The sequence below is a fragment of the Paramisgurnus dabryanus genome, chromosome 12 (assembly GCF_030506205.2).
Source record: "Paramisgurnus dabryanus chromosome 12, PD_genome_1.1, whole genome shotgun sequence".
Lineage (NCBI taxonomy): Eukaryota > Metazoa > Chordata > Actinopteri > Cypriniformes > Cobitidae > Paramisgurnus > Paramisgurnus dabryanus.
Window position 1 is genome coordinate 18,639,640 of NC_133348.1, and position 25,347 is coordinate 18,664,986.

At 37.4% G+C, this 25,347-nt stretch overlaps 1 protein-coding gene across 1 annotated transcript in view; it reads left to right on the plus strand.

The window, feature by feature from the left end:
* The window catches only part of akap12b (A kinase (PRKA) anchor protein 12b), a 51,148-nt gene that overhangs the window by 11,086 nt on the left and 14,715 nt on the right, over positions 1 to 25,347 (plus strand). Inside the window, exon 2 of the mRNA XM_065257009.2 lies at positions 18,057 to 18,159. Within this exon, the coding sequence (XP_065113081.1) occupies positions 18,057 to 18,159 (103 nt within the window). The remainder of the gene's footprint in view (positions 1 to 18,056; positions 18,160 to 25,347) is intronic.

Sequence of the window (25,347 nt, forward strand, 5' to 3'; positions counted from 1 at the left end):
AGATGGGTGGATTCCAGGACGACGCAGTTAGTGTGTTGTCCCAGAATCAACACTAATGTGTTGTTTTTAACACATTCGTTCTTAGAGTGTACAGTGTTAGGCCTATGTATCATATACAAGGGAACATGTATCAGTTTAGATACATCAGAATACTTAAAGAGATTATGTTGCTCTTTGCAGAAGAGGAAATACCCCTAAAATGGGTTTTTAACAAGACAACAACCCCAAAAACACAAGCAAGAGGGCAAAATCTTGGTTTCAGACAGAAACGATTGAGGTTATGGAGTGGCCAGCTCAATCTGCTGATCTCTATCCCATTGAAAACTTGTGGGGAGACATTAAAAATACAGTTTCTGGAGCAAACTGTAAAAAATGACAGGGACTGCAGGTCCTGGGCTGAAATAAATGTATCTAGGTGCCAGAAGTTGACTTGATTCGACACAGATGTGCAGCTGTTATCAACAACAATGGTTGTGCAACTAAATATTAGTAATTCAATAGTTTAAAGTGAAGTTAAATCTTAAATTTCCTCAGTTTTAAGTGTCTACAGAGAGAAAAATGTTGGCACTGCTATTTTTTTAACAGCTTAATATTCGTTTTCTTTGCTTCCCTTTAAAAGAACAAGACAGACTTGTACATTTTGCTAATGCTTTGATGTGGAATAGATTTTTTAATGTTTTCAATACATTAGAAAAAGGAAGTAAACTCTATTTATAAAATTTTTGCACTATTTTTATTCACTTTTATTAGTACACTGCTATTTTTTTTAACACATCATCTTTTAGAGAAACATATTTGGAGTTTTTTTAGTAAAGGTCCGCGCTCTTCCAAGCTTTATTATGGCAGACGACAACTGACTTTGAATTCCAAAAAGTTAATCCATCCTTTAAAGAAGTAATCCACATGGCTCCAAGGGGTTAATTAAGGTCTTTTTCGGGTAATAAATGCGATTTTGTAATGCCGCTTTTTCATTGCATATTACCCCACGGTTTAGTTTAGTTTGGGTCGGGTCAGCTCACCTCACTTTGGCGTGGTTAGCTTTTGCATCGAGTTTAGTAACACTTCGCAGTGGGAGGGATTATAGGCGTGTCGTTATTTTTGCGCTTCCTACTGCTGTGACATCATACAAGTGAGAGCGTTGTACATTCCCATACATTTATTATTCCTCAGTCTGCCACAAAATTAAAATTGGCCACCACAAATAGATGTTTGCACATCGCGTTTATCACTAACATTACCTCAGTCTCCCATGACAGCCATAAGAGAAATATCCATATTTCAAATTTATAATAGCTAGCTTCCGGTAACGACGCCATCTTGGACTATGATTTATTAAACCCCTTGTACATTTTATGTGTTGCACGTGCGCGTTCGGAAGAATTTAGTTTGTAGCCCAGAAGATGCATTGCATTTTTCGCAATGCGCATATGTCAAACCTACGCAGAGTACACGTACAAGTCGAATAAACTATGCTTTGAAGTCTGGCAATCCAAACGTGCGTGTATGTTCACATACACATAAAAAATGTGTAGGCTACTCCGGGCTTTTGGGGGATAAATATTGCAATACATAATATTGTTTTAATGGCACAGTTCATTGCTCAAAGTTTTTCCCCATGTTTGTTTGTTTTGGTTTATTTTGACTTTGCTGGACATCTAAAAACAGAAGGAAGCAGGGGAGGAGTTTAGTACTTCCTGTATCAGGCACATGCGCTGTTTCCTCATCACTGCAATGCAGACTCTCACCAGCTCTGTGCTGTGCTGAAAATAACCAGATGCTCTGTCTCTCTCTCTCTCTCTCTCTCTCTCTCTCTCTCTCTCTCTCTCTCTCTCTCTCTCTCTCTCTCTCTCTCTCTCTCTCTCTCTCTCTCTCTCTCTCTCTCTCTCTCTCTCTCCCTATTTTTTTCCGTCTGTCTCTTAAAAAAGAACCCTAATCACCCTTAAAAGACAAATCATGACTAATGTTTTTAACAAACTGCTGTGATCTGTGGTAAAAGAGTGTTTCTGTATGAGGGGGTGGGATCTAGAAAGCACATACAAGATTTGTAAGCATCCAAGAAGAGTTGTAAAATCTCTTCATAATTATTTATTGATTGAAAGGTCATGCATCACTCTGGCTGGCCTCACAGGGAGAGCATTTTATCTTTAGATCTATTTGGTTTTACTATGTAGAGAATCCTAAATGCTAAGTAGTTAACACAGATCCCACATCTGATGACATCTGCCCAAATTAGAGAAAATGCTTTCCAGTGTTAAAGTTTGTCCTTTTGTGGTGATCTGATCATATCATTGGCAAGTAATACTCATTAGAATGGGTTTAAAATCGAGACAAGCTGGAACCAAAGATCGCAATACATAGATTAAAGTGATTTTATTTTACATATAACGTTATATATATCTATTGCTTGTCACTATTTTTAATCTTGTGGGGATCACACATTGTTTGTTTTGTAATGTAATTCATTTAAAATATGTTTTTTGATCAGTCACATGTTCATAGCACATGAAGATTATTAAGGTATAAAATAAAATCAGACAGCATGTGAGCTAGGGTCATCCCTTTGTCTAAGACAATTTTGTATCTTTTGTATCTTGGATAATAAGATCACGAGGCTGCTGGCGGCAGTGAGTCCAAACTAATGCCCCTGGTGTTGTTTCTAATGTTCTCAGGTTTGCTAAGAAAAAACACTTTGTGTCTTTTCAAGAACAGTCAGGGCTTGTCATTTATGTAAGTGGTTACAGCTGTACAACAAAAGTTCATTACAGATACCGTATCACTGAAGAAGTTGGTCGATGTGTTCCTTAAAAAATGTAATTTATGATACTATGATAAATGTTGAACAGACACTGTGGTTTCCTGCAAACTCTTCAGTATGCATGTAAACGCGTAAAACATAATACTCTTTCAGTCGGATGCAAAAATACATTGTGCACATACCCAGAACATTTGTGCTCAAATTAACGTTTCATATTTACATATCACATCATTTTCGTCACAGAAGCAAGGTGATGGCAACACGCATTATTAAGGTAAAGGTTAAGGGAACGTTGTACATTCTACAGCGTTCATGTGTACTTTCATAACAATAGGGTACATAAAGCTATAAAATAGCATCGTGCCTTTGTTTTTTCATTGCCTACATCTGAAAACTTCTTTAAGAACAACTTTCTCCAACTCAGCTTTGTACATTTATCCAGAGATAAAAAATTCTGCGGGTTAAAGATGAAAGGATAATTTATAGGTTATTAGTATTTGGGCTGTGAATAGTCATTGGAATGCTTTTGGGCTAGTTTTGAATGTCCATTGGGATGGTTTTGATCTGAATCTGGCAACCCCGGCTGTGCACTAAAAAACAATGTTATAATACAATGTATTTGCGTGTTTTATGGTTAAAAATACACATTATTTTCCACATACCGTACATTTTTGTAGATCCAGATTTCACTCTCTTCCTGAAACGCACGGATTTGAAAAGCTCTGTCCACAAGTTCCATGTAATGTAGTCCAAGAAAAGAGATTTATGTTGGAGACGATAACTTGTGTCATCGTTTACTTTGGAGTTTGTACCTTTTGCATATTGTTAACATGTAAAATCGTGAATCGGACCATTAGTGCTCTTTCAAAAAATCTCATTGTCATGTGGATGGTAATATAGTTAACTAGATATGCAATTCCCAAGGAATTACCAGTGCATGAAAATGCAAAAAGCTGATTGATAGAAATGTAAAAGAAATTTAGTCTAGTAGTTTACCTGGCTGTTGACATGTTTTAGTGTGAAGCTAGCATGATTTAAAAAAGTTATCATGATGAAATATGATGCTAGCATGATTAGCATGATTCAGCATAACGTTAGCATGATGCTAGCATGATTAGCATGAAGCTAGCATGATTAGCATGAAGCTAGCATGATGTTAGCATGATTAGCATGAAGCTAGCATGATTTTAGCATGATTAGCATGAAGTTAGCATGATGCTAGCATGATTAGCATGAAGTTAGCATGATGTTAGCATGATTAGCATGAAGCTAGCATGATGCTAACATGATTAGCATAATGCTAGCATGATTAGCATGATGCTAGCATGAAGCTAGCACGATGCTAGCATGATTAGCATGAAGCTAGCACGATGCTAGCATGATTAGCATGAAGCTAGCACGATGCTAGCATGATTAGCATGAAGCTAGCACGATGCTAGCATGATTAGCATGAAGCAAGCACGATGCTAGCATGATTAGCATGAAGCTAGCACGATGCTAGCATGATTAGCATGAAGCTAGCATGATTAGCATGAAGCTAGCACGATGCTAGCATGATTAGCATGAAGCTAGCATGTTGCTAGCATGATTAGCATGAAGCTAGCACGATGCTAGCATGATTAGCATGAAGCTAGTATAATGTTATCATGATAAACACGAAGCTAGCATGATTAGCATGAAGCTAACATGATGCTAGCATGATTACCATGAAGCTAGCATGAAGCTAGCATGATGCTAGCATGATTAGCATGAAGCTAGCATGATGCTAGCATGATTACCATGAAGCTAGCATGAAGCTAGCATGATTAGCATGACGTTAGCATGATGCTAGCATGATTAGCATGAAGCTAGCATGAAGCTAGCATGATGCTAGCATGATTAGCATGAAGCTAGCATGATGCTAGCATGATTAACATGAAGTTAGCATGAAGCTAGCATGATTAGCATGAAGCTAGCATGATGCTATCATGATTAGCATGAAGCTAGCATGATGCTAACATGATTAGCATGAAGTTAGCATGATGTTAGCATGATTAGCATGAAGCTAGCATGATGTTAGCATGATTAGCATGAAGCTAGCACGATGCTAGCATGATTAGCATGAAGCTAGCACGATGCTAGCATGATTAGCATGAAGCTAGCACGATGTTAGCATGATTAGCATGAAGCTAGCACGATGCTAGCATGATTAGCATGAAGCTAGCACGATGCTAGTATGATTAGCATGAAGCTAGCATGATGTTATCATGATTAGCATAAAGCTAACATGATGTTAGTATGATTAGCATGAAGCTAGCATAATTTGCATGAAGCTAGCATGATGCTAACATGATTACCATGAAGTTAGCATGAATTTAGCATGAAATTAGCATGATCCTAGCATTATTAGCATGATGCTAGCATGATTAAGATGATGCTAGCATGATTAGCATGAAGCTAGCATGATTTAGCATGAAGCTAACAAGATTTAACATGAAGCTAGCATGATTTAACATTAAGTTAGCAAGATTTATTATAAAATTAGCATAAAGCTAGCATGAAACTAGCATGAAGCTAGCATGACTTAGCATGAAGCTAGCATGAAGCTAATATGACCCAAAGACCCGACCCCCATGTCTCTATGATGTCCGGATCCAGAGATATAAGGCTTTGTTTATTATGTTGCTAGGCTGCTCATATTTGGTTGCTAGGGGCGTGGCTTAATACCTCAATAAGGATGGTGAGAGACTGATTGGATGCCTGAGTAAAATGAGCCCACCCCCATGTCTCTGTGACACTGTGCTGCAAAGATATCCATCTGGGCATTTTATAATGGCAGTCTATGGGAGATGTTGCTAGGGTGCCCAAAATGGTTGCTAGGGGCGTGGCTTGATAGCTCAATAAGGATCCTAAGGGACTGATTGGATGCCTGAGTAAAATGAGCCCACCCCCATGTCTCTATGACACTGCGCTGCAAAGATATCCCATTCGGGACGTTTTTAGTTCCTTATATGGGCATGATTCCTGCCCCATTATAAGTCTATGGGGAAATTTGGGGACCTCTTACACCCCAGGGGTACAACTTTCACCCCATTGTGAGGTATGTTCTTACAGAGCCTGCCAGCCTCTTCAAATGTGGCAAGTCACAAGTTTCTGTGAAATTCTAGGTCTGAGCTACGACTCGTCAAAGTTTGTCTCCATGTTAAGTCAATGGGATTTTTCGGCTGCTTTTTCGCCCCTGGGGCGAAGACCGTACCCCCGATCGCTTATAAAAGTCATAGCCCACTATTCCCGAATAGTCCGCACGTTTGAGAGTTTGAATGAAGTTTCTAAGTTAAGCGGTTCGAGCCGTATTAATTGCCGAAATTTGGTTGGAAGAATAATAATAATAATAATAATAATAATAATAAAAAGCCCAGTAAGAACAGTACAGCGCATTTTCAATGCACTGTAATTATCTTAATATTTATTCTTCTTTGCGTTAACAGTCTTAAATTTTCCCTGGCCTGTCCTTCATACGATTCTTCTTTTGTGACTTTGGTGAAAAATCATTGTCGGATTCTGCAAATAGTTTCTTCTGAATGCCTAAAGCCTCGCTCATAGAGGCGTTTTTTTTTACTTGGTTGTCATAATGAATACTGTCTAACGGACGAAAGAAGGATGACGTGAACTACACTGTTTCGTGTAACCATTAGTAGTCGCTCACGAAAATTGCTCAACGGTTGCTTTTGCTCTTGTCGCCAAGCTTCCATTGAAATGAATATGATTGCGTTGCTTTGTTACTGCTTGTCGCTGGCTGTCTGAATGGGACGTAAAAACGGGATTAGGCAGAATTAAAGAAAAAATATTTGATGAACTTGTAATACCTGCCGTGATCATTATCTTATTTTTGACAGAGATGCCGTTTAGCAGCTTTTGCATCTGAGCTCTTCATATAGACTATAGCTTTAATTCCAACAAACCGATCCGGTTTCTCAAGATCCTCGTTCTAAACTCCCTATTGTTGTTTCTTCAAAGTACCAGGAGAGTCACGTCTGAACTTCTTTCTTCTTATGATCTGATCCACAGACGAAGGAGGACCCTTGGGTAGAGAGAGAGGAAAAGAGGTTTATTGTTTCAAAAATCTGGTACGGTCTGGTCAATCTGTTGGAGACACAGGGAGGTCCTGTCCTATTACATTGATGTTTGCTCATGAGGGTGGCCTTAGTGACAGCTGTTTAGGAGGAACGGAAGACTCCCAGTATTGGTCGGAGACAAATAGTGGGTCAGGAAAACCAGGGGATTGAGCACTGGGGTGGCTCACAGTTTGTAACTTTTTCTTATACACAAAGGCAGATATTTATTTAAACAGCATATGTACAAGTTCCTGGAATTAATAACAAAAAGGTTCACTTTTTGTTTCTGGCTCCTGTTCGGTGCCAAAAATCTTTCTCATACAAGAGCTAAAGAATTCACCGCATATGCTTTCATAAAACAAAACAGTCCTCAAGCCAAGATGATGGACTTTTTAGCAAAGTGAGCAACTTAATCCCCAGCATCCTCAGAGATATGTGATTTATCAAGTGAAGGTGAAGAAAGGCACAGCTGTCATAAATGTGTTTTTATTAATGCTGTGGCATACATTTGCCACAGTCTTATAAGTTTAGGCAAAAAGATGATGTATTTGTTTGCCTTTGAAACCACTTCTTTTAATGAATGAGAGACAAACGTTTGAATAGGATTTGTGGACCTTAAAGACTGATCTGATTTAAAGAAGTTTAATGGAGTCATATCAACAGTACGAACATTTGAGATGATTCATCCTGCAAGTGTGCCGTATATTTCAAAGACTTACTACCGTAATTATACTCTGATGTACACTGTTTGTGAAAAAGTCTGGCATGTGTGTGTTGCAAGGTCTTGACTAAAAGAGACTGAGGTTTTCTATGTGTTGCCAAAGAATGATTATAACACATCTGTGTTTAGTAGGAGATGATGCATGAAGTTTGTGGTCTTTGAGGCTCCAATACAGAGTTTGTGTTACCCAAGTGTGTATGTGTGTTTGTGTGCTTAACCCCCTACACAAACACTCCTTTCTTTCTCATTGCTGGATGAGTAGTGAACTACTTCAAAATTCATTTGTGCAGATTAAGTTCATTTAGATGAATCTGTGTGCATCAAACCCAGATAAATGCATGATAAAGAGAAACTGTCTGCTGTCACACTAAGTACATCTCCGCCAGATGGAGAATTAAATTTAGCTTTCAAAAGCATTTTGGAAACATTAATTAAAATGAAACAATCTGCTGGGAATGTCTGTCATGTCTATGGATAGTTTAATATTGAAATTACATAAAGGTATATTTTATCAGCCCGTTTTGAGGACAGTGAAAATCGCTTATAACAGTATACAGATAAGTAAATTGTTTGAAAAATACCATGTTTTTTACACGTGAAACATGAACACATGTTATATTACGCAAAAAAAAAAATTCAAAAACACAGAAAGAACGGGACCTTTAAATTACAAACCAAAGTCTAGATGACTCGTCCCTTTTTGATGCAACGCTGGGTTAAAAAACTTTTTTTTGAGTATGTTGGTACAAATTCTCAAATCTCCACCTGGGGAAATTAGCTCGAAATCCACAAGTCTATGCAAAGTGAAACAAAAATATGACCCAGGTTATATTGAATATGGATGGATAAACATGGTTGGTGCCAAACACAATGTGTCTTATGCAATGAATAACTTCCTACAGAGAACATGAAACCATTGGAAAGTCATATAAACAATGTCACAGTTAATGATTTTGCATAGTTTGGGGTGTATTCAGTTTACTATGGTAAAATTAATTCACTTTGTAGACATTTTAAAGTAAAACCATTCAAGAAACAATAGCTTTTACAAAGTGTTGCATCAGAGAGCTCTCAAAAGTCAATGTCAAAAGAGGTTTCTGTGGATAACATGATTTTAAAATCATCTGACATTGCTCCTATCTCTTTTATGTGATCAACTGTCAAACCTTGTTCATGCATCTGAAACTATTCTTGTTTTGGATTGAATTGGTTAGGTCTGCCCGAGTACACCGTTCTTCAGTCCCGATTCACCTGTCTGATAGATTTAACATCAGTTAACCATCTGTTGATTTTGGATGTAAAATCTTTTCTCCTTGTAGCCTCCTTTGATAACAGATTCTATCATGTTTCCTTTCCACCTTTTATGCAGCTCATAGCGCTGTTATTGTCTGTCTGCAGCTCTCTTAGCTTGATAAACACATTACGCTATCTCTCTTATCACTCCTGCACTGACGTTGAATGGCTTTGCATCTAGTCTGTCTCCGTCTGCAGCTCTACAATCACAAGTGATCTCAGTCTGACTCTCTAACATCTCGGCTTGGAAGGCTTGTCATTATGACCTCACTTTCAGCTTTTCCCCTCAATGCGCTCTCAAGAGTTGCCAGAATCAGATTAAAACGCTTTTTTGGCATGCAATGGATCCAAGGGGTTGCATTCTGGTAGGCCACGGCTGAACAACACATCAATACATATATCACTGATGTCCAATTGCCTAGAGATCTTTATCTTTCTGTCTAGGTGTAGAAACCATCTGTGAGGTCCATTGATGAAATAGCGCCCCCTAAATGCAGTTAGGAATGCACTTACTGATGTGGTATGTGAAAGTATCTTTTAACTTAGTTAAAAATTATATTTCCTCAAGTCTTATAAGGGAAAGTACAGTATGATGGTATGTTTTCTTGGATGATATTTAATATTGAATTGTGCACACAGTAAAATGTGTGATGATTTTGGTTTAAATGAAGTGATAAAGAGGTGCCCTCTCCTGTATTCATTCTGCAATTTAGTTCTCATCAGCCAGAGGTCAAAGAGCAAAGGTTAACAGGCAGAGATAAATTATGACCCCAAGTCGATTTTTACTGCCCTGTATCAGGGGTATATGTGAGAGATTTTAAATGCATACAGTGGGGTTTAAAATTGAGACCACTACTGAGATGATTTATATGATTTATTATATGGCTTCTAGTCAGTAGGCAACAACTTCATTAAATTTTTTTAATACTAAACCAAAGTTAAACACACGTGTTTTTATAAAGCAAGAACATTTAACAGTATTATTTATTACAGTAATAATAAAAAATGTAATCGTCCTCAAACACATAAATATATATATATAAAATGGACTCTTATGATGTTGAAATATATGTATTATATAACATGGGTTATTATAACATGTTGCTGACAGATATGTTACCCTTGGCTTTCAGTTTTATGAGATAGTTAAATATATGATATATAGTGATGTCTGTAGTTTACACCCCACTGAAGGTCTTTCCTCACACAGCAATTCCTCTTAAGGTCTAATGTATTTCACATTACCGTTTAAGACCTTTAAGCCACACTGTGACATGACGGCTCAACGACTCTGTAAAATATCTAAAGCATCTAACTGTACACACACTGATTGCCCATAAAGGCTCAAATGAAATCCATAAGTGCCTCAAAACTTCATTTTAAACAGTCCAAAATGTGCATTGAGAAACTTCTGGTCACAGATTAATCAGGTGGACAGATGACATATGAAAGCCATCTGGAGTATTTGACCGTATAGATGTTTAAGAGGGCATGAATACTCCTTTCCTTCACTGTCTCGTTCTCTCCAGCAGAGAAGAGATTCGCAATCCCTCTGCGGAGTGATTTGTGGGATAGACAGACGCCCCTGAACCTCTGATCTGCAGGAGTGACCAGAGAGAGGAGGGGGAAACAGGAATCTGACAGCTGTGTGCAAAATAGAGCAGCAGAACATATGAATTTGTGTGAAACGTAAAGATAGTGGACGTTAAAAAGCTTAAGGAAAGACATTAATAAAAGCAAACATTGCTTGTACTTGTATTGTTGTACAGCATAAATATGCCCAAATGTTGGACCACAAGGCAAGTCACAAATCACATTAATGACAACACACACACACCTGATGTCACACCTCTATGCAAACCTCTCGCACAACAACTGTGGTGCCATAAAGACAGATTGTGTTTACCTTTAGTTATTTCAGTTAAACAACTGTCAGTTAAATACACACATTGTTTCAGTTTCTGTTGGGTTGAGCAGTTGTTAAAGGTTCTGGGTGATTTAGGACATGTAGGTGTGAAGTGTGTCAGAAAGCCAAGAGAGTAACAGCTTCACAGGCCACAAGATCTGATGTAAGTTATTATGACTAAATCAACTAAGCAATATTCGGTTACTCTAACAAAACCAAAATTCATTTTTAAAAGTCAAAATCGAATTGAGTGAGGAGTGTGAATGCGTGACATGGTGACACATTTAGGGCTCTATCTTACACCCGGCGTAATGCAGCGCAATGCGCGTCGCAAGTGTTTTTGCTAGTTTCCACCCTATGCAATTATTATTGTCACATTTAGCGCCACATTGTTTAAATAGCAAATGCATTTGCACCCCCTTTTGCGCCCATGGGCGTTCTGGTCTGAAAATGAGGTGCATTGTTGGCGTGTTGCTATTTTGAGGCAACTAAAATAGACTACGCCATTGACCAACAAAAACCTGTTCTAAAGTCAAAGGCGCAATATGTTTTTTGTTATTTAAAGAGCACATTAGTAATATGCGCCTTAATGGGACGACAACGCGGGTTTGCTTATCACATACATGAATGCGCAGCAGCACAAAAATGCTTTTAAATATGAAAGATTAAAGGATTGAATGTAAAAGATTATTATTGAGTCTCTTGGACATAAATGAGGACTAATTATGAGCCGTTAGAAGACAAAAAGAGCTGCTTCACCTGCAGCCTGGTAAGTAAATAAATGCTTTGCTTTAAAGGACAAGTTCGGTATTTTAGACTTAAAGCCCTGTTTTCAGATTGTTTATGGTCAAATAGAATGGTTTTGACTGAAATTTCGACATTTTCGGCTGCCCTGAGAATTTTTGCGTGTTTGTGTTTCAGCTCAGACCTCTACAATGGGTTTAATGGTGCACTGGAACAATCCTTCCTAAAATGCATTAAACTTTCGTTTACAAAGACATGAAACTCACCGAGTGGTCAGGGGTGTTCACTGATATACTCACACAAAAATCGCTGCAAAAGATGCTTTCCAACAGCTGTTTTAGCATTCGTTGTTAACTTGTGGACCTATTTCCCCAAACGCCTCACACCCGTACATTCTTCCGCTTAGAGCTTGAATAATAAACACTCCAGCCCAGGTGGTGGCGCTAATCCGCCTTTGCCAATTGCAAGAATAGAAACAAAGTTCCCGGCGCGGAGTAATACCGTACCTCACAGGACGTCTAATACAAGTCAATGGAGTTGGTAAAAACTACGATAAAACCTGTTGGAATGCGTCTTTTGGAGCGATTTTTGTGTGAGCATACCAGTGAACACCCATGACCACTCGGTGAGTTTCACGTCTTTGTAAACGAAAGTTTAATGCATTTTAGGAAGGATTGTTCCAGTGCACCATTAAACCCATTGTAGAGGTCTGAGCTGAAACACAAACACGCGAAAATTCTCAGGGCAGCCGAAAATGTCGAAATTTCAGTCAAAACCATTCTATTTGACCATAAACAATCTGAAAACAGGGCTTTAAGTCTAAAATACCGAACTTGTCCTTTAAACAAATGCATCTGTTTTTAAATGTTTTTTAATGCTACCTCACGGATTTATTGTATATGATGACTCTGTACCTGTGGATATGATGAGATGAGAAACATTTTTAAGTAATGCTTAAAAAAACTGGCGCTGTCCAAGTGCTGAAACGTGAGGAGAGCGGTTTGTAAATTCTTTATCTCCTGTTTGTTACAAATAAAGTATTTTTAGAGTACAAACCTTTTCTTACATACTGGTAATTATTTTTTTGTGATATTGGATAGCCATACATTTAAAGCAATTAAAAGCCTGCTTTTTTACTTCCATGACTAAAAGAAAACGTGTTTTAAAGGTTTTAATTAAAAAATAACAATTTCAATACAAGTGAAAAACAACACAATTATTTAACAATAATCTTAAACTGGGGATCTTCTTCCTCCGCTTAGTTTTTCAGTTTACAAAGTCCGTCATCTAAATAGGGATTAGACATAGTACCAGCACAACTGGCTTTTAAAGGGGATGAGAGCTGAGACTCTCATTGGTTTATTGCACGTTACGCCCAAAATACTCCCATTACTCATAAAAAAAGGACCAACCCTTTTCGACCATGCGCTCGGCACACAAACCATTTTTCCCGTAGTTAAATTAGCAAAAGTGGGTTCGGACACGCCCATTTAGACGTTGCGCTGTGCGCTTTAGACAATGCGTTTAGATTGTTAAAATAGGGCCCTTAAAGAAATAAAGCATTTTAATTTAGTTCTGATTTAATTTAGATTTAACAGTCTGTACTTTAGTTAAAATATTTTGTAGACCTGATTTAAGTAATTTTTAATGTAAAATCATTAAAATGTCTAGAGAATGCACATCACATCAGGGTTCTAGATTAACTTTCAATGGTTGCATTGATGCATTTCCATGTTTTTTTACTTGCTGTTTTCATATGAGATTTAATGTGGACTTAACTGATCACAAATTCATGGACAGTTTCTTAGGGGGGCTGGGGAGAAATTTCAGGAATGGGCATAGTGATGGCACAGCCTATCAGTTGTCCTAGATGTTATGCAGCGGGTTACAACTTTAACAACCTTAACAACAGCTTTAAACAGTGATGTTTAAAAATACTGTATATGAGAAGACGCTTTAATGCAACTCATCGACACGGGGAGCAAGAGAAAGAGAGAGAGAGAGAAAGAGAGAGAGAGCAATGATACTGAAATTACAATCAAAAAGACAAACGTTAAAATTTTTCTCAAAAGCAATGCTTTTAAATACGATAATAAAGCAATAACAAATAATGGTATCATTTTTTGTTTTTAATGCATCAATGCAGAATTCCTTCATATCAGCATCGCAATGCATTGATTCAATTATTATATTTCACAACTCTAACATGCACTCGCGCAAATGCGGCCACGTCAAATTTTAACTTGCACATCTGCACATCTATCATTTCTGTAAGCCTGAATTTTAAAAGCGTTTTTTTAAAAGGCAATGGTGTAAAGTCGAATCAGTGAGGGGATGAAACAGAGGTTTGATGAAGGAATTTGGGTGGGGCTGCCCCCATCAGGATGGTATTCTGTGAAGTGGCCTTGGAATGTCGGGAATGACTGTCATGAGATAGTACTGGGGGTTGGAGGCCAGAAAGGGTTAAAAGGGCACCTGCTGGACTTCTGTCAAAGCTGGAAAAGGCGCGTGTTTATTTCTGGCACTAAAAATGCAAACATACCTTTGCAAAGAGCCTTTTGTGATTCCTGCTATATGTACGTTACATTAGTGCTTTTGGCTGACACATTTATCTAAAAGTATAAATTTTTATAAGTACATGCGTTCTGTGGGAGTCAATGCTCTACCAATTGAAATATACAGATATTGTTCAGCTTTAAATGTAAAGGCTTAAAAGGGACATATCATGAAAATCTGACTTTTTTCATGTTTAAGAGCTATAATTGGGACCCCAGTGCTTCTATCAACCTAGAAAATGTGAATAAGATGAACATAGCAGCTTAGTTTTGGTAAACCATTCTCTGCAAGCATGTGAAAAAATAGGTAAATGAATTTTGGATCCCCTGTGTGATGTCAGAAGGGGATCTTAGTATGATAATACCGCCCCTTAATCTGCACAATCCAACCACAGCACTGCCATTTAGTGCAGAGATCCGCTCATTTGCATTTTAAAGGACACAACAAAAATGGCACATTTTTGCTCACACCTACAAAGTTGCAATTTTAACATGTTATCATAAATTATCTGTGGGGTATTTTGAGCTAGAACTCTTGTGAAATGTCTCCTTCAAATAACCTTTCAATTAATAGACCTGTCTTTATGATAAATGTTTTTATGATATAACCCTACAAATTAACTGTTTTCTCAGAACTTTATATATTTTTGTTGACTGCAAATATCAAACAGAGATTAAGTAACACAACCTCTTTATGAAAGCAAATCTTTGTTTGATAAACATATCTTGCATAGAGCTATCGTATTGCAATCTTTTGGAAGATTCTTTTTAGATCATGGTTCTGTCCAACTGGCTCCAAAATGTAATAGAAAGTCTACAGTCAAGATTTAGGTCATTCCGAAATATTTAAGGTACCTGAGGGAATCAGGATGTGTAGTTAGATAGACCATCTAAATCTACATAACATTCTTGAGTCAGCCAGATAGGTCATCTCTCTTTGATTCTTCTCTTCCTCGTCTTCCCCCGTCTGTTCCCTATAGCAAGCTAAACTTGATTCATTATGCAAAAGATGACAGTGAAATATTAACCGAATGTAAGTCGGATCATCCCAAATCTTGGTCTTTTAATAAGTTTTCTGCCTGTCTTAGTGCTTCACTTTAGGGCACAAGGTACATGCCAAACTTTAGATCAGGGGTTTTCAAACTGTGGTTCGGGACCCGCACAGTGGGATAAGGTGGGTCACACAAAGTCCATACCTGTCAACCCCCACGTTTTTCCCGGGATTCTCCCGTATTTAACCATTCTTTCCCGCCATCATCCCGTTTAAATAATTTCCAGTATTTCTCTTGTATTTTTAGTCTTTCTATAAAAAAATCCCACTGGCCGTGTTTGATGTTTGCGACATTCACCTCCTGTAAAGCAGGCAGCAGTATATCTGTAAGATATCATTCAAATGACACCCGAAAATGTAACAAGAAGAAAAGCTTCCAGAGGAACTGTGGAGGAATGACGGCAGGCCGCATGTAAAGCTACAACCGCCAAATGCATTAGTGTGCACGTCAACCCGCCAGCGTACAAAAACTCGCACATTTGCATTTTTGGAACTTTGGGTGTAGGGAAAAAATCGCACTGGCCGTACTTGTGCTTTACTACTTAACTCAGACCTTTGTGTTTAACAAGTCACTTGCAAATGCAAGAGAGCCATACAAACAATGATACAACGTATACACTGCAAAAAAAAAAATTCTTACTTAGTATCTAAAAACTCTTGTCTTGTTTTCAGTACAAATATCTACAAATTCTTATATCAACATGCATTTTCTTTATGAGCAAAATGAGTCAAAAATATCAAATTAAAGGGATAGCGCTACCGGGAGGTATTTATTTTCGTTAATAAAGTTTTAAATATGGATATTTCTACAACAACACCGCACAGGTTACCCATAGAAGACCTTTGTTTATCATCCTGGAGCCGTTTGGATTTAATTTGTGAAGGATGGACGCACTTTTTTGGACTTGAAGGTCGTGGACCCCGTAACATTACATTTAATCAACTGAAAGATCTAAAACATTTTCTAAAATATCCGAAAATGTGTTTGTCTGAAAAACGATGGACATATGCCACTCGGACAAATTGGGGGTGAGTAAATCATGGGTTTAATATCATTTTTGGCCGAACTATCCCTTTAAGTGAATTTGTGATACATATAAGCAAAAAAATCTGCCAATGGAGTATGAAAAACAAATCACTTAATTCACTTAATTTGATATTTTTTGTCTAAAAACTAGACTTAAGAAAATACATTTTGATTTAACAACTGTTACATATTTGTACTGAAAACAAGACAACAATAGTAAGAAAGTAGTTTTTTGCAGTTTATCCACCCACTCCCTTGCTTAGTGGTAAAAAACACTAGTGGGGGGGAGTTGTTGAAGGTTCGGGAAATTACCCTTATTTTTAAATCCCAATGTTTACAGGCAGGGCTTGACATTAACCGCGCCAAACTTCCAAATGCGGGTAAGACAGCCAATCCCACTAGCCACTTTGGCACGTTGAATATAGTTTTTGTAGTTTTCTTAAAAGTAATACGAAATGATAAACAATGCGTAATACGACACTGGGAAACTACCCATGAGCACTCCCTGCACCCAGCGCAACATACAGTTATTTACCATAGAGAGCTTGAGCACTGATGGATTTGTGAATACACGGGACACATACACATCTGAGCACATACATGCACATGTTTGGAAAGATAAAACAATTGCATGGAAGTGATTGAAGAGACTTAAAATGTGTGCACATATTCCGGGCAAGAGCGGAGAGAGCTTCATAGCACATACCTGAATGCACACGTCCCAGTCTTTTCCGAAGTCAAGGGAAACCCGTGAACGAAGGGTTTGTTCATTTTAGGATGCCAAAGTCATGTTAAATCATAGCAACAACAAAATTGTGGCCAGTAAAAATGCTGAGTGGCTAGTTACTTTGGAAAACAACTAGCCACTTTGGCCGGTGAGCAAAAACGTAAATGTCAAGGCCATGTTTACATTATGAAACTTGCTTTGCAGTTCTGGTGAATTACAATCCATAAAAAACAGTTTAGCCAATTAATGCCTAGCAATGACAATGCTTTAGTTATTATTTTTATATTTCATTTATATTTCCATTTAAAAATATGTTGGGGGGTCCCGAGAACCACTGCTCTAGATGGTGCACAGTTACAGAAAATGCTTAAAAAGGCTTTGGCACTGTGGGTGCCAGTCTTATCTAAGTTTAATTTAACCATCCTTAGGGAGGCTCATTGTGTATGTAGGTGTATTTTTGTATATTTGCATGACTACACAATGAGTTTTAAGTGTCTCTTTTCAGCCACACTAGCTAGCTAGTCCAACTCCTAAACTTATACAGTATTTCTTTTTAAATCAGGTGTTGCAAGTGGTTTGGACACAATTGGAGACTATTTATACTGATACATATTTCCAACATATTATGAAATGATATTATGCATATTGTATTAACAAACAAACAATTTGTAAATACCTTAAACAGTGTTGCAGATTTCCATTAAAAATATTCATGCACCGGCATTCAATGCGCACTTGTGCTGTATGGGTTCATGTCTGTTTGCAATTTGACCCAAAACTGAAATAAAGCAAGACAATGTTGTGTAAATGTGATTTTTTTGAACTGTGAGATTCTATGCATGTTTGATATTATCAGGGTATTGTTGTGCATCAACGCAGCTCATGCGGTGCAGATTGTTATTGTTAGAATTTAATTTGAACCATGTAATGTTGCGGTTCCCTAATAAAGTTTTCATCCAACTATGACGAGTGAAACAAAAAATACCTTAAGGACTTGTCATCATGACTGCTGATTACAAAACAGAATGAATATATGGATTATTAAATGTAAAAGTCAATGAAATGCAGATGTTTGGCACAAGTTTGATGTTGCACAGATGTATTGCATCTTGTATTGACACAACATTAGTTGCCAAAGAATTAACTGTTGGTAGAAAATAAACTCTTTTTTTCTCTTTTTCAGCCTCTTCAAAAGAACGGACAGATCTCTATCTCCAGTCTTAACGGAAAGACAGACGATCAATCAGAATATAATGGTCACACAGAGGATAACCCCCCAGCTGAAGGTATGTGTGATATCTTGTATGTCTTCATGTGCTTGTGTGTGTCTGATATGACCACCCAGTGTTAGGGGTCTCTGTGTGAGTGAGGCTTAAGACTTGATTTGTATCTCTTCATCTGTGTGCCCTGCTAAACCTTCCCATAATCCTCAGCTAACCTAGAGTCCAGAACACCTACATAGAGGCTACACTTACTGGACACCAACATAGACCCCCTATTCCTTCCTGTAGCTCGAAGCAATAATCCATGATACTGTGTTTACTCACATTGTTTATTTGTGTTCTTTCTATGCTTTTATCCCTGAAAGACCACCTAGATGTTTCCTCCCAATAATATTTAGCAAGCCATGACCCAGTCGGCCTCTTAAGGAGACTGGTGCATGTTTTTAATAAGCTGACCTCATTGCATGTCTAGATATGCCTGGTGACCTCAGAAGAGCTGTGGAGATTTAATACCCTAACCCTACCTTACTTTGTTATGCTCATACGGAGTCATTTATCACAAATCATCCAAAATAATGAATGAGATGAAGTAATACTACGTTATTCCCAAAATCTGTGCAGAACTGTTCAACTGCTACAATCTTACTTTTGTTTCTGTTTCATTTATATGTTGTTAAACTGTGTAGCAAATAAGATCCCTAAAAGTTCATTTAAGATACAGAGAAAGAGCAAGATGGTGCAACATCAAGGCCAAATCTAACACAACAGACACACACACATTAAAAGCAACAATTTCTTAATATAGTATTTACTATTAAAGAGACACAATGCACTGAATCTGATTAGACCATTAGCATCGCGCTCAAAAATAACCAAAGAGTTTTGATATTTTTCCTATTTAAAACTTGACTCTTCTGTAGTTACATCGTAAACTAAGACCGACAGAAAATTAAAAGTTGTGATTTTCTAGGCAGATATGCTAGGAACTATACTCTCAAACTGGCGTAATAATTAATGACTTTGTAACATGGCTGCAGGAGGCGTAGTGATATTATGCACTGCCCGAAAATAGTCCCCTGCTATTGAAAGTAACCAAGAAAATTTTTTGTCAGTCTTAGTGCACGATGTAACTACAGAAGAGTCAAGTTTTGAATAGGAAAAATATCAAAACTCTTTGGTTATTTTTGAGCGCGATGCTAATGGTCTAATTAGATTCAATGGATTGTGCTAAGCTATGCTAAAAGTGGTACCGCCAGACCCGGAGATCAGCTGAATGGATTCCAAAATGGTAAGAATCAAATGTTTAACTCTACGGGAGCAGGAAAATGAGCATATTTTCAAAAAAAGTGGAGTGTCCCTTTAAGGTCTGATTATGAGTTTATTTACTAGCAAGGACCACCTAAAACGTTGTTTTTTTATATGTTTCACTTATTATGTTATTTGTAAGGACATTTTCAAATATTTGGCCAGCAACCTGTGCATACAAACACAGAGACAAATGAGAGGGAAATGTTTGGTGTCCACTGTGCCAAAAATGTCTCGATGTCGCCAAAACTAACAAAAGAGAATGTAGCGCCCTCAATAATAAAGAAATAAACATTTTTACCACCTTTTATAATGGTCATGGATACACAGCTACAGACTTATGCATGGATACACAGCTACATAACTCAAGTACTGCTATACAGTCTTTGTGCTTACATTAGCAGAAAAATGACAGACGCTTCATTTAATAATTGACTTGCTTTACGTCAATTATGCACCAGGCATGCATCAAATACATACAGTATACAATAGTCTGCAGAAGAATATGGCTCATACACACTAGCTGGCTGCCAGGGGTTTAGGAGTGAGCGACTTGAGAGAGTCCAGAGAGTGAGCTCAACCATTATCTCATACACAGTCCTCCCCCACTGAGTGTGTGTGTGAGTTGTGCTTGGGTTTTTACTTTGATAACATATGGGTCTGTGCTCACATCAAACCTGTTTTAACAGGCTGTTTGTGATTATCTGTTTATCTAAGGAATTCTGTCTTACCGCAATAAGTGTGTATCTTTACTGTACATTTTCTTTTTGCTGTTTGTTTAGTGCGTTTAATCTTTTCTGTGAACCACAGAGAGCTTCTCTCATTGTCATGATGGGTGATCGTCTGGTGGTTCATAGTTGAAAGTTTTTATTAGTATTTGGCATTTGAATTTTTGGCATTTGGCATTACCTAAATTTAAAAGTACAGTCGGCAACACCAAAGCTCCAAAAGTATGAAAAAAATGTTTATTATTAAAAACTATTGCATGGCATAGAAGTGACGTTTCGAGCATGCATGCTCTTTATTGCATTAATGAAAATGTAATGCAAAAAATCTACAAGGAATCTGAGCTGAAATACTAGCTCAGATTCCTTGTAGATTGTAATTGTCTTGTTTTCTGGATAATACACATGGATTTGATTTCTTTAGAGACTTTATACATTTCATACTAAGAGTGTAGTTCTGTAGTGTGCTGTTCTTCAGATATACACACAGAAATGAGGTAAGCTGAGATGACGTTCGATTGGAATTTGGGAAACGTGCAGAGAAAGCAACAAGAAAAATGTAAATATGTGTTTGATTAGGTTGAATTCATTACATTTGTTATCAACGAACTGAGAAATGAAAAGTACATTAAAGAAAAAAATGAAAGGATTTGTTTAATAATAAAAGAAAGGGTGTAGTTTTATTATTATTTTTTTTTTTACTTTTTTTTCACAAGTTTACATTAACATAATCAGATACACATTTAGAAAAAAAAGTCTACCTCAGCTGTCACTGGGGCGTACCCTTGCAAAAAGTTTGCATCTCAGAGGTAACTAATGGTACATATAGGACCTTTTTTAAGGGGACATATCATGAAAATCTGACTTTTTCCATATTTAAGTGCTATAATTGGGACCCCAGTGCTTCTGTCAACGTCTGTCAAAGCTTAGTTTTGGTCAACCATTCTCTACAAGCATGTGAAAATATAGGTCATTGAAATTTGGCTCCCCCTGTGATATCAGAAGGTGATAATACTGCCGCTTAATCTGCACTATCCAACCACGGCACTGCCATTTATTGCAGAGATCAACTTATTTGCATTTAAAAGGAACATTTAAAACGGCAAATTTTTGCTCAAACCCTCAAAGTGGCAGCTTTAACATGCTATAAGTAAGGAATAATTGACGACGGGCCATTAAATTATAAGAAAATAATGCACACCCAAGGTGCAATGCAGCACGACACACCGCAGGTGTGCATTATTTTCAAATAATTCAAAGGACCGGAGTCAGTTATTACTCTTATACCACGGTTACCACAAACATTGCTCTGGTGCCTATTTTTAAGACATTTGACAAGTTAGGTGTGTGGTTATCAGAAAATAATGCATACCCACAGAACATTTCTCAGCCAATCGGAATACAGCATTCAACATTACATATGCTGTCTGAGTGGAGGGCTCTGAGCTTGGAATTTTAACCCGAACCCAGAGTACTCCAGCCTCTTCAACTGCAATAGATACTAGTTAAGAGTAAAAAGATGAGGCGGAGGAGGGATGCTGCAAAACTGTCACATGACAGAGTTGGGGGCGGCTATATATACACTCTAAAAAATGCTGGGTTCTTTTTTGGTAAATATTGGACAGAACTCATTGATAGGTTAAAAATTACCCAACGCTGGATTGTTTCAACCAAACTGCTGGGTTATTATAAACCATGGTTGGGTAACTTTAAACTCATCTACACTACACAAGCTTTGACCTGTGATAAGTTGACATAACTTGAGATTGTTTAACTTAATTTGTTAAGTTAAAGTAACATAAAATATATATGTTGATTTGATATCATTTTTTACAGTGTGTGTGATTTGTCCAATATTTACCCAACGGTAGATAGAAAAACGCAGCATTTGTACAGATCTCTTCGTGCTGATTGGTTGGATTGCATGACTGTGCTTCTCCCAAACTTTTAATTTTGTTGAACATCCATTCTGAATAAGTATATTAAGTGTATAATTTTGTGTCTGGAAAGCTACACCATTAGAACATTGACTTGTTTACGTTTCACTATATGTCGACCAAAGCATCTTTATTAAATAACTCAATGTGATATGTTACTTATATGTTACTACTGTAAGTATTTCAAAATTATGACCTAGGAGCCTGATTAACATGCAACTGTACATGTTAAACCAGGGGGCTCCAACGTGGTGCCCGCGGTCTGTGGATTGCCCGCCAAAGCACATTCTATTAATAGTCTCAATTGTAATATATTTATTTATTACATATTTCTTATATTAGCTTGGCTTTGTTTACGTATGTTAACATTTTAAACAATACTAAAACATATCAACAAGTAAAATAAAATAAAATCAACAAGTAAAACAAAAACGTTTTGAGTAGACTATATCAAAAAGTAGCCCTTAAGAAGTAGCCCTTGACCAAAAAAAAGTTGGAGACCCCTGTGTTTAACAAATCCACGCTATTATCCATTATCCTCATTATCTTATAGATGATGGGCGGAGCGAGGGGGTGGTTTCTGGGGCTCAAGCCCCGAATGTTTTGTCAAAAGCCCCAAATCTTTTCAGATCTGTAAAATTTATTCATCCAGTACACTAGGTGGCGGCATTCATCTTTAAACGCTCCGCTCCCCCACTCCAGTGAAAACGAATGAGAGATGCGAGTTGAAGGCAAATTAATATGCCGAATCTCCCCACAGTAAACGCATTTTTAAAGTGTCTTTATTATTACAGTGCCTTCGTTATTACTGTAAGTGTATATTTATAGTTATGTGATGTAAATACTGTTAAATAGCGTCAACTGATATATCATCTGCATGGCTAACGGCTAATGTTAGCCCCTTTGATCTAGTCTGCCTGCTCTGCGTTGGTAAATATATATTTAAAGTACATTTAATCACAAAACTTTGAAAAAATCTTGCTCATTGCACATATCCCTTTTTTATAGATGGATATACGATTTATTTTTTTAAGATGTCAGAAGTAAGAAGGTGAGAATAGTTACTTAGGCAGCTTATGTTTTGTCCATATGCATTTCTCTTAAATTCACGATGATTTCACCTCAGAAATACATTAATAGACAGTTATAAAATGTGAATCCTCAATCTCTTACATCCTTATGTGTGATAATTGTCAGTGCAAATATAGAGAGAGAAAAGGTGGAGAGAGAGGGAGAAAGAAATGGGGGGAGAGAGAGAGAGAGAGAGAGAGAGAGAGAGAGAGAGAGAGAGAATGCTTCCATAAGCAGGTGAGAAATTGTCAGTGAAGTCAAAATTGTTTTTCTTTCTTACGTAGCTTTATAGTTACTGGATTACTCTACAGCAAACATATTTAGCCTATTTTTGAATAAGAGAAGTTAAAGTGTCATTGTCAAAATTGGGTATGTTACAGTTTCAATATGACAATACAGCTGTGTTCTCTTATTGTCATTTTGAAACTGTAACATAACAAATTTTGACAATGACACTTTTATCCAAAAATAGGATAAGATAGGATTAAAAAATAGTGGATGGAAAAGAAAATATTAGCAGGGGACCATGCTTTGAAACCCCTAGATTTGGGCTAAGCCCCCAATGTCTACAATGTCTGGCTCCCCCCCTGTTATAGATTAGCAGAATTTGAAATGGTACAGGTAAACACTTTACATGTGAAATGTCAAATTATTGTCTTAGTCTAACTGAAATCTAATGTTTAAAGTGCATGTAAACCTACTGTATGTTTAGACCAGAGTGTCATTTAAATGTAGCCAAGAGGTAAATGATGATGTAACTCTTAGTACTGAGATGATGGTTGTAACAGCTCATTAAGTAGTTATGTACTATAGCTAATAATATCACAATGTCCTTTCTGAAAATGCGTAATAGACTCAGGAACAAGGAATGATCTAACAGTGAAGGAAACACAAAGGGAACAGGAAGCAATGACCCAAAAATGAGCATGCTTCCTGCATAGCATTCCTCAGCATCCTTTATCCATAGAAAGCAAAGGAAACGGCAAGAAAAGTAGAGTTTAAAAAATAAAGACATAAGCCATGAGACTAAAAAATGGATTAGATTATTAGTTTCTAAAGTAATCTGTGAGTAAAAGCATTTGAAAAGTACATAATGGCAATATTACAGATGCTGGAAATCTAGACAGAATGATTCTCGTCGGATCTGCTCATGTACCTCACATTTCCCTTTCCTCCCATTATTTTGACATCATCTTCCTGGCTCGAAGAATGCGTGCTCAGATGAGGGCGTGTGTATTTAAAAGTATGTGTGTACGTGTGAGTCGGGGTCTGCAATGACGTCACAGCATCCCTTGCAAGCCCCTAGGCCAGCGGGAAGCCCACCTCCTCTTGTTCCCAGCCAAAACAAACCCCAGCTTACGGCTCACGTTTCCCTGATGTAAGAGATAGCATGGATGCCTTTTTGGGTGTCGGTTTTACCACGCTTGCCTAGACTGTCACGGCCTTTTGTTGGTTGTTCCGTTCCAGCAAAACGGTTTCTCAGTTCTTATCACATCTTAGAACGAAGTCATTCATGTTAAATGTCTTCACAGTACTACTCAAACATGACTCAGTTGTGAGAGATACATGGTCCAGGAAATGTTCAAAACAAGCATCCTCTTTTCAGGAATGTTTGTTACTGTAAAATGAGAGTGAGTCACATTGTAAAACTTTCTTTAGTGTGAGGGAGTCTGTGCATATTGAATTCCACTCCTATAGAGTCACTGAGCACAAAAAGCCTTTCCCATGTGTCAGATTCCTGTGATCTGGGCCCCATGACACTGTCTGCCATAGGCTCCTATAGATCACAATAAAGTCTGAGGACAGCTATTCATTAGCTATTCAAGAGGAACTAGGCGCTACTTGTTGCCTCTAGCTTTGCACCCAAACACTTAATGTTGGGTTCAGGCTTAGGCCACATTCCAATACAGCTGAATAACGTAATATATTTTTAATACAATTTGTGCATTGTAAAGTTGCGTTATTTACTTTACTACACTGTACAAAAATTGCACTCAGATTTGGAAGTTTACTCATTTCAACCTTATTGGAGTTGCTATACATTATATAAATAAAGTTGAGTTAGCTGAGAAGTTATAACTTCTTAGTAGTCAAGAAAGTTGAAATAAATTGAATTTATAAATTGATTGAAGTTAAAGCGATAGTTCACCCAAAAATGAAAATTCTCATACTCACTCGCATGTTGTTACAACAAGCCTGCATACATTTATTTG